The following is a 9,829-nucleotide window of genomic DNA, read 5'->3' as shown; positions in this document are numbered from 1 at the left end:
CTTTCCCACAGTATTTCTAGGAGATATAAAACATTATCTGTCCTATACACACAAAAACCGAGGCTGAGATCCCCAAGACCAAACCTTGCGGTAACGTAAGCTCCTCCCTTGCACAGAAGCACCACGAGAACGGGGACTCTGTCTTATTCATCGCTACCTCCCCTTTTCCTCAAATGGCACAGGACACGCAAATATCTATTTAATGAACAGTCATTCACGAGCGATGTGCCAGGTGTGATTTGTCAGTAAACCCCTTTCTCCTCTTTCAGACCACAGCCCCTGATGATCCTTACCACTTGGGCTTTGCAGTAGACCTGGCGGTCCCCGGAATTCTGGCTCTTGAACAGTTTCCTCCTCACTCATTCTCTCGCTGCCGGAATCTTCAACTACTGTCTCCTGTGAGGTCTCCTCAGGTTCCCAGCCTGGAGGTCCCTGGGGTTCAATCTCAACATCCTCTCTTTCTTGAACTGAGGGTGATGGGACTTGTTCTGGGGTGTTGGTGGGAGGGGCGGATGCCCGAGAGTTAATCAGGGCATCCATCTCCCTGTAGAAGGCGCAGGACTCCAGCACATGACCATTTTTCACTTTGCGGTAGCTCTTCTGGAGGCTTTTGAACTTGGTCCGGCACTGTTCTGGCGTCCGGAGGAAGCCGCACTTGCGCAGCTGCTCAGCCACAGCCCCGTACAACTTGCTCTTCCGATGACAGGCTTGGAGTGCTTCGTAGAACCGAGTCTCCCGGAGGATATCAAGAAAAGTCTTGGTTTCCTCGTAGCCCCAGTGCACACCTGCCATTCAAGGATAACGTTCAAAGATACAAGGTGTCTATACATTATAAAATATAAGTACAAGAAAACAAATTCCATTTCCAGGGACTATGATATGCCTGGGAATAGGCTCTGAAGAAATGAGAAGGTCTATAGAAAAAAATCTATAGTATTATATTGAAAGACATAAAAGAACTAGAAAGAATGGAGAGGCACTATGTTTCTGGATAGGCAGACTCAAGTTGTACACATATCAATTCTCAAATGAATCTATAAAGTCAAAATCCCAGTAAGATTTTTAAATCAAAACTGATAAACTGATCTCAAAGTTTACTTGTTAGAATAAAAATGCAGTCTCCCAAATCTGTCTTGGCTGTGGTTATTAAGGGTTGGGCTGTCTGTCTTTTCAAAATTGTTAAGAATAATGGATCAGAACCCCAATAGGAACTTTCCTCTCAAAGTTCCTATCATTCCCTTAGCCTGCCTTCTTTGAAGAGCAGAACTAGGTCCAGAGTAGTTTCTGATCTACTCTGAGAGATGAAATGATCTGCAAGACAAGTAGATGTTCTGCTTTTATAGCAGAATAAAACTTTTGGTTAGGTTTTAATAGTATGTTAAACATGCTTTTTGAGTGTTTTGCACTCTGCAGTGGGGAAGTCTTTTCTATCCTCTACCTCACTGAGTGATCTCTTTACTCCACCCTATCACTGAAGGATGGATTCCCGTATCTGAAACGGCCCGACCCTCATGTCTAGGGATTTGCAGAATGGTGAATATCTGTCTACGCACGCTGTGCTCTAACCTGAGAAAGGACCCTTTGTGGCTGTTCTGAGATGGCACTGGGGGCAGCAAACATCTGGGAGTACTTTCAGTTACGCGGCTGATCACAGTCATAAGTGGCAAGGTGTGCGTGACAGAACTCCCGAGGTTTGGCCATGTCTGGTCTACTCCTTTTTCTACAAGACCACATCACCCATTTTCATATTAGAAAAAAAAAGCAGAATTCTTACCACTCAGGTTTTGAAATAAGACAGGGGCACCACGAATCTCAGACTTCCGGATAAACTCAACGCCCATCTCATCACCATCAGATTCTTCTGCGGCTTCTTCCTCCTCCACCAAATTGATCTGGTCTTTGGCACTGACACCAGTTCTCTTCAGTCTGGGGAGAGACATCATCTCCTTTGGCTGATTCGTGGATGCAGCATGAGCTGCAGGGTTCAGCAAAGCGTCCATGTCCTCAAAGAAGGCGCAGGGTTCTAACACATGGCCATTCCTCACTTTTCGATAGCTCTTCTGGAGACTTTTGAACTTGGTCCGGCATTGTTCTGGTGTTCGGAGGAAGCCACACTCTCGCAGCCACTCAGCTACAGCACCATACACCTGGCTGTTTCGGGGACAAGCCTGAAGCGTTTCATAGAAGCGGGACTCTTTGAGAATTGCAAGGAAAGTCTTAGTTTCCTCGTAACTCCAGTGCACGCCGGCTATTTTTTCATCTTCTAGACCCCACTGCTGCTGCTCTCTCCATGTCTTCCCTGCACTCCTTGCAGGGATCTGAACAGCATGAACTGACTTTTCCTTGATGTAGTTGCTTTGTAAGACAGTCCTCTTATTAGAGGAATGTACACCTATGGTCCAGGGCTCCTTTCTTTGCTCCAACCGGGCTATCTTGTTAGATGTCGACACTGTACTTCCTATAATAAGAGAAAAGTATTTCATGCTAGAGATCATTACTGCGTGCCCCAGTCTTCAGCCGGGGCACGCTTTCCTGGACCAGTTGTTTGCACCTATCCTTTAAAGGTCCTGTCCAACTCATCTCTTTTCTAAAGCCTTCCTCAACCATGACGGTGCACACGAGATTCTTACACGAGTTACCCGGCACAATCATCTACTAACTCATACCACCACTACATTTCATCACCTTTGATTCCCCCTTAGTATCTAACATTGTGTTAGGAACAGAGCATGTCCCTAACTAGTATTCATTACTCATAAAATGTGCTGGTATCTGCTCCCCATAGATCCTCCCTCCATCTCAACATGCAGATACACACACTTGGGCCCATGAGAGATGAGCAGTCACGAACTTTTAGAGACATTCTGGCGAAGTTAATGGGAAAGAGATGTAAGCAGAGGAAAGCAACTTGAGCTTTTTACCTTACAATACTATGGAGAGCAACATGTCTTAAATCTGAATCCGAGGTCCACTACTTACTTTACTTTTTGACCAGGGGAAGTTTCTTAATCTCTCTGTGCCTCCGTTTCCCAGGGAACAATATCATCTACTAGGTACTAGGAATATTAAATAAATGATCATCTGTGAAGTGTCCAATGCCCCATAGGTATCTAGTTACATTTAATTTTCTTCTATAGAAAACACACATAGGAGCTTCATGGAATTCTCTGGCTGAAGCAGTAGCAAATCAAATCCTTGCTGAAAGAACCCTGGGGATGGAGATTTGCTCTTTACTTTCACATGAGAGAAGTAAGTGTAGGGACAATGAAAGTTCAAACGTCCCCAAGGACCGGGCAGGCAATGCAGGGAGCTGGGGGCTGGGGTGAGAGCCCAGGCCGTGCAGCGTGGGCCCCTCGTCCAGTCTGGTCAGCGGGGGCTTGTGAGGAAGTGGGCCCATGGTGTCTGCCATCTGATTTTTCTAGAGAAACTAGAAATCCAGATATATAAAATAATTTCAAATTAAAACTCTATGCAAGGCCAAAATATGTTTGCAGGCTAGATTCAGCCCATGAGCCTTTAGTCTGCAATCTGTGATAAAAGACTGGGCCAGGTGTCTCTGAGCCTCGGCCTTTCCATATGTAATTATTACACATGTGGGCCCTGGATTTCCAAAGTATGGTCTCTATCCCACTCCTGACAGATTTTACTAAGGATTCTGATTCATCATTTTACTAGGTCTGGATGCTGTACGATCCAAGGCAATGCTAGGAAACACCTACTGTGTATGCAACTCGCCAGGTGGACATGCCTCACTGGCCCCTGAAACAGCACTAACAGCCACGACTACCAAGATAACCACATGGGCCTCTGAAGGATGAGTGGTCAGCGCTGAAGCACAGAGGCCCTAAATGAAAATGAAAATCAAGGAGCCTGCTGTTTGGGGAGAATGCTTTGCTACTGGTGTGACATCAGCATCATTTTAAGGTGGTCTTTTTTTTTTTAATTGCTTTAATTGCTTTTGAATTATATACAACTGCTGGCTTATCTTTATTCATTCGGTTTGACACAGCCCATTGTACAATCTTTATACCTCAGTGTCTATATGTATTGTTGTCCAGTAGAACTTCTGTGCTGATGAAAATGTTTTCTAACTGAGCTATCCAGTACAGCTACTGAGTACCTTAAATGTGGCTACGGCCACTGAGGAACGGAACTTTTAACTTCATTTAATTTTGATTAATTTCATAAATTTAAATCTAAATAGCCATGTGTAGCTAGTGGCTACTCTTATTATGCAGGTCAGTAGTATCTATAGTGTGTACTGGTGCACATTTTAGTCCTGTCAGTTTACTCGTAAGTAATCTCTGACTTGTAACTTACATAGGAATGAACCATATTTATCCCTACTGCTAAAGCAGATGATGTAATTCTTCAAAAGCCTGCTTGTAAAATAACATGTCAGTGGTGGTATGTCTGCAAAAATTTGTGCTACTTAAACAATTTACAACACGCTATCAAGATTATTGTATTGAAATTACTTTTTTTCTTTCATTTACAAGATTTCCATCCATCCAACAAATATTTGCCGGGCACCCACCCATGTGTCAGGATCTGTGCCAAGTCTTGGGGTTACTATGGATTAAACAAAAACAAATCCTAAAAAGACCTCGTGGCTTTATGGAGTTTCTAGTCTAGTGGATGTGGGCAAGTTTATATTTGAATAATAAGACAGTCATATATAGTACCTCTCCAATGTCTTAATCACTGAATTATAAGAATATATATAAACGTATAATATAAATTGGAAGAAGGGAATGAGTGAGGTAAGAGAACATGGTATTCTAGATTACAGAAATGATCAGACAACCCATGGAGGTCCTTTAAGTGATAACGTTTATAGCTATTTCATAACTATCAGGAGAAATGACTACATTAGAAATCCCCAAAACTTTCATGTGAAAAAGGATAGAATGCTTACCCAGGGAGACCATGTTCCCAACACTCTCCTTTCTAATATCCTGGTAGAGGTCTCTGGGAGCAGGAATCTGATGCACACTCTTTTTGTAGGAAAAACCTCTTGCCATGCAGACATCTTTCACTGGTCCCTGTAAAACACAAACAGTCATGACTACCAAGATAACCCCATGGGTCTCTGAAGGATGAATGACTGTGGATGAAGCACAGAAAGGCCCGAAATAAAAATTAAAATCAAAGAACCAAGTGTTTATTTTGCGCCAAATGAAGCAGAAGGTACTATGAAGAATCACAAGGGAGGTGACCCAGCCAGGAGTCCCATTACTCAGAAGGCTGGGTCCAGTCTTTTCTGGAAAAGGAGTAAGGGGAAAGAAGTCTCCTGGAGGGAGTACAGAAGTTTGAGGATAGTGGGGGCACAGGCAATCACTGTGACTGAATAACCTAGGAAGGAAGGCCAGAAAGAACAGCTACAGTTTACCTGCGACCCAACAGGAAGTCGTGTGGTCACTTCCTGATCCGTGGTGCTCCATTCATGAGCTGGAGCAGGAACCCAGGGAGAAGGCCGGGCTGTAAGAAGAGAAAGAAACAGCGGTGTGGGCTCTGGCCCTTTTATTCATGCTGCTTCTCCCTTTATGAAATGAGCGTGTATAAAAACCCAACAAGTGGAAATTGGTCATTTTCTCAATGAGTTCAGAACAATGCCAAAAACCAAAAACTAAAGCAGGGCTCACAAATGCAAATGCTTTTTGGGAGTAAGCAGGTAAAGGACATGACGGAAGGGGAGAGGTAAGGACTGTGGGGGAACCGGAGAGCACGTCCCACTGAAAGGGTACAGCCAAAGTTCAGCTCCAGCTGATGCTTCACTGTGACACTGTGGCCTTAGTATTATCAGGCCTTCTCCTTTCTTCAAGAGAAGCCAGAAATATGGACTTTTATGTACAATTTCAAAAGTCTTAAACCTTGAGAGCTAAAAACAAATAAACAAACAAAACCCCTAAACAAACTCTTTACAGATGAAACAAAACAAGTCTGACTTGGAGTGAGTTACCAGTTTGCAATCTCTAGCATAAATTAATCCCCTATGAGTGAATACTGTCCTAAAAAAGTTAGCATATACAGCACTGAACACTACAGGCAAATATGCCCCTGGAAGGGGGGAAGGAAGACATATAAACGTACAGTGTAAGACAATCCGTGGGCTAACTTCTGCTCTAGAGCTATCTAGGAAAACTTCAAGAATGAGTATTACTGTGACCAAGAATTCAAAAACCTTTCCATTACTTTCTACGGAAGCAAACTGGATCACCTCCTTGGAAACATACCACTCCCTTAGGCATACATGGCTGAAATCCTAGGTCTTCTTTTGGAAGAAATTCAGTGTAGTAAGTCAGACAGATTTGAAGTTTAAAAATAATCATGCCATTTCAGGAGAAAGGAAACTAGTATCTATTGAGCACTATGATGCATGGACGCTTTCATGTTGCTTCCTTTAACCTACACTGACAACCTCATTATTTGACTTTCACAGATAACAGAATGGAAAGTTTGAGGACTTAAGTAACCTGACCAAGGCCACACGGATAAAGAATGACAGAGCTAGGTTTTGAACCCAGGTTGTTTGCCTCTAAAGCCTAATCACTTAATCTCCATGCATTAATACATAGAGGTGAGTTAATTAATACTACTTGCCCAAGAGCACACAGAGGGGCAGAGGAAGGATATAAACTGATGCCTTTTTATTGTACCTTCAGTGATCTTTCCGCTCCTCTTTTTAAGCCTTACACCACACTGCAGGGGATGGAGCCATCCTGCGGACTGGGAAGGGTAGGGTCTTTACCTTGTATTTGGCTTGATTCATTAATGCCTAGAGCAGCTACGGACATCAGTGGTCCCTTCTCTGTGAAGTCTCATTGTTTCTCTCTCTCACATGCCCCTTCTGTGATGCCTTACTGAGTCACTTTTTAAAAATAAATGCCTTGTTTCCTCTTCCAAACAGTTTTTTCCAGGTTGTTTATAGTCAGTCAAGAACACATACACTTACACATGTGGCAGGACTAAAAACCACAAGCTGATTGTAGAGATGGAGATTCTTAAATAACACAAGACCTTAAGGCCAGCCTGGGCAATCTAAATTTTCTCAGATTCCTTCTTTAAGATCCTTTTTACTTAAGGCACACATATTCGCAACTCCTGAAGCTAGCTAATGAAGTCTTTCCTACCCAAACATTTAATTTATCTTCAAATATGTATTGAGGGGACCAACACAAGTCAGAGTGTTAGGGCTACAAAACCAACGTGCCACGGTCTCTGCACTGGGCATGCTCCGAGTTCTTCTTCTTACCATTCTTGGGTAAGGGCTGAAGCTCTCTCTTTTGGTTCAGCTGTTCCCGGTGTCCCGAGTGGAGGCTTTCAGCATCCTCCTGAGACACTACTCTGGGTTGGGGCTCCGCCTGCCGTGGCTGAAAGCTGGCCACCTCCCATGCTGCTCCTTGTGGGGCTTGCTTCTCTAAGTGCACAGGACTGCTAACCTGGGAAATAAAGTCAATGCCATAATGGAAAGAGGGAGGAAAAGAGGGCCAGATCAGGGCCTGAGTCCCCCAAGAAAGATACCAAAGAAGGATAGAAGATGGGAGAAGGAAGGAAAATTTCACTCTGTTCCCAGTGGGACCTCTGAGGGCATAGGGTGAATTGTACTGTCCAGAAGCCTGCACATAAAGGCGTAAGGGAATGCTTTTTATTAATATACAGAGGAGGGAAAATCTGTTAGGAGTGAAATCCCGAGCCTCCCTGTTAGCAGAAGAGACATTACTTGCGCCCTCACATGTATTAGGTTCACGGAGAAGTGAAAGTTCTCACAATACAAATTAATTCACGAGTGAACTGAAAACTTAGAAAATTAATCTCCACATCTACTGTCTATCTCTGACCAACACAGCAACCTGCTGAGAGTCAGAGCTTTACACAAATGCGAAGACTGTGCAAGGTGAAAATGCAAATCTTGCAGGATTTCAAGAGGTTAATGAAAGGGCTGTTGAAAAACAACTAGCAGAGCATGCAAGGCCACTGACAAATGGGGATCAGCAATTAAACCCAAGAAGAGTGATAAGGATGATGACATTGAGAACACTTCGGGAGACTCGGATTGAAATATTAAAGAGTTACCGAGGGCTCTGGGATAACTAATGAAGTCCTTCTTTCCTTTTTTTTTGGGGGGGGGGGCAAAAATAGCCCTCTTTAGGATCAAGCTGTAAAAGTCAAACACTGAAGCGTAACATTGTTCTCTCATGTAATTTTTGGGAGAAACATTATGCAAAGATTTAAGACAAATACTTACATGCATGTTTAGTGTCAACTGCAAGATAATATTTCAGCCAAAGCTTTTTTTTTCCTATTTAATATGAAAAATTCAAATCCCTTTTAAGTAGATTCCCTTTATAAAGGATTTTTATTAGTACCATTTACCGCTTCATAATGAGCATTTCCTGCAATGCATCCCCTGGCCATCCTCCTCTCCCTCCCCTTCTTGCTAAATATAAAAATTTGGAAAATCCTCTCTCACCTGCTGTCTTAGTCTTCCAGTCTCTTTTTCCAAATGTATTACCAGGGCCACCGCCTCCTCTCCACTTTCCGGATACTGCTTCTGTGCCCACGCCTGAATCTTCTCGGGTAAAATGGTGAGAAACTGCTCAATCACCAGCAGCTCCAGGATCTGCTCCTTGGAACGCATTTCTGGCTTCAGCCACCGGCAGCAAAGTTCCCAGAGTTTACTGAAAGCTTCATGGGGTCCGGTCACATCCTCATAACAGAATTGTCTGAAGCATTTGCGAAAGGTCTCGGACTCAGAGCTGTCCGATCCTTCCAGAATGGGCTCCAATGCCCACTCGGGCTCTTTTTCCACCTTCATTATTAGGCATCCCTCAACCTCCACGGGCGCGTCGATCTGAGGGTCCAGGGATGCAGCCATACTCTAACCCAGGTGCCAACCTCACGCCTAGCTCAAAGGGGACTCAAATAAACCAACCTCCGAGAGTCCCTGTTAATAGTTTTGTAAGTGTGGGAAGGTAGGGAGGTGAAAATGGCAGTGTCAGCAAGAACAGGGTGCTCTGGGCTGGTTAATCAAACCTATCTAGGCCCTTGAAAAGGTGGATGTGTACCCTAAGGTCCCCAAACTTGGCCTCTTCTCCGAACAAGATGTGGCCCCCTGATGTGGTTTTCCAGGGTGCATCTTTTAGTGCAAAGTCGGAAACAGCGAGGTAGAGGACTGGAAAAAAAAATCAAGGAGACCAGGGAAAGAAGGGCGGGGGCGGAGAGCCCCGCCGGGAGTGGGTGTGTCAGACACCCGGGGTCGGGCGGCTGGAGGCGAGGCCCCAGTGGGTGGAGCCGGCTGTGCAGGCACCGCCCGGCCCCAGGTTCGAGGCTCCGGGCACCGCGGCGCGCCCAGGCCGCTGCGGGTGGCTGGCTGGGAGAGGGGTCGCCGTCGTCCGAAGCCAGCGCCAGGCTCTTCCGGCCCAAGGTGATCCGGCCGTCCTCAGGAAACCTCCGCACGTTGAGGAAAGGCCGCGAAGCGGTCCCGCCCCTGAAGGAAGAGAAGCCGGTGGTACCTAGCAAGGCCTCGCAGAGACCGACCGCCGGCTCCTCGCTCGCGGCCTCGTCCGCTCAGCTCCGGGACTGCGCGGGGGGCGCTGGGAGCCGCGACCACGCATGCGCCGCTCGCGCCCGCGCGCTGCGGGATTCAGGGGAAGCTTCCTCGCCGGCGAGGGGCTGGGAGGAGGGGGCTTGCGCGGCGGACTCTCGCGAGACCTCGCAGCGTAGTCGCTTGCCGCCGAGACACTTTAGGAATGAGGAGGGGCGCGGAGGAGCTTCCCCGGGGCGGAGGGACACAGCGCAGGCACTTTGCGGGACACGAAGGCACAGT

The 9,829-nt window shown here is 45.7% G+C and overlaps 3 protein-coding genes across 14 annotated transcripts in view; 2 read left to right on the top strand and 1 right to left on the bottom strand.

Annotated features, from left to right (window-relative positions):
- Nucleotides 1–4,465, top strand: part of AQP8 (aquaporin 8) — a 23,978-nt gene extending 19,513 nt beyond the window's left edge. Inside the window, exon 6 of the mRNA XM_074346172.1 lies at nucleotides 3,676–4,465. Within this exon, the coding sequence (XP_074202273.1) occupies nucleotides 3,676–3,763 (88 nt within the window). The 3' untranslated portion in view covers nucleotides 3,764–4,465. The remainder of the gene's footprint in view (nucleotides 1–3,675) is intronic.
- The window catches only part of ZKSCAN2 (zinc finger with KRAB and SCAN domains 2), a 15,404-nt gene extending 6,291 nt beyond the window's left edge, over nucleotides 1–9,113 (bottom strand). For 3 of the 4 annotated variants that reach the window (XR_006726975.2, XR_012500317.1, XM_010960997.3), the window contains exons 1-6: nucleotides 8,474–9,113; nucleotides 7,256–7,442; nucleotides 5,393–5,481; nucleotides 4,919–5,045; nucleotides 1,775–2,458; nucleotides 294–785 (exon numbers count right to left, since the gene is read on the bottom strand). Coding sequence is in view for 2 of the 4 variants with exons in the window: in XM_010960997.3 (XP_010959299.2) it covers nucleotides 294–785; nucleotides 1,775–2,458; nucleotides 4,919–5,045; nucleotides 5,393–5,481; nucleotides 7,256–7,442; nucleotides 8,474–8,878 (1,984 nt within the window). In the remaining 2 variants the exon portion in view is untranslated. The remainder of the gene's footprint in view (nucleotides 1–293; nucleotides 786–1,774; nucleotides 2,459–4,918; nucleotides 5,046–5,392; nucleotides 5,482–7,255; nucleotides 7,443–8,473) is intronic. The other variant, XM_074346168.1, reaches the window with a different exon arrangement.
- LOC123618550 (uncharacterized) overlaps nucleotides 9,113–9,829 on the top strand; it is a 212,268-nt gene continuing 211,551 nt past the window's right edge. For 8 of the 9 annotated variants that reach the window (XR_012500322.1, XR_012500320.1, XR_012500318.1 and 5 more), the window contains exon 1: nucleotides 9,113–9,829. Coding sequence is in view for 2 of the 9 variants with exons in the window: in XM_074346170.1 (XP_074202271.1) it covers nucleotides 9,119–9,829 (711 nt within the window). In the remaining 7 variants the exon portion in view is untranslated. The other variant, XR_012500324.1, reaches the window with a different exon arrangement.

This window comes from Camelus bactrianus, chromosome 18, assembly GCF_048773025.1.
Source record: "Camelus bactrianus isolate YW-2024 breed Bactrian camel chromosome 18, ASM4877302v1, whole genome shotgun sequence".
Lineage (NCBI taxonomy): Eukaryota > Metazoa > Chordata > Mammalia > Artiodactyla > Camelidae > Camelus > Camelus bactrianus.
This window is presented reverse-complemented; position numbering and strand designations above follow the sequence as displayed.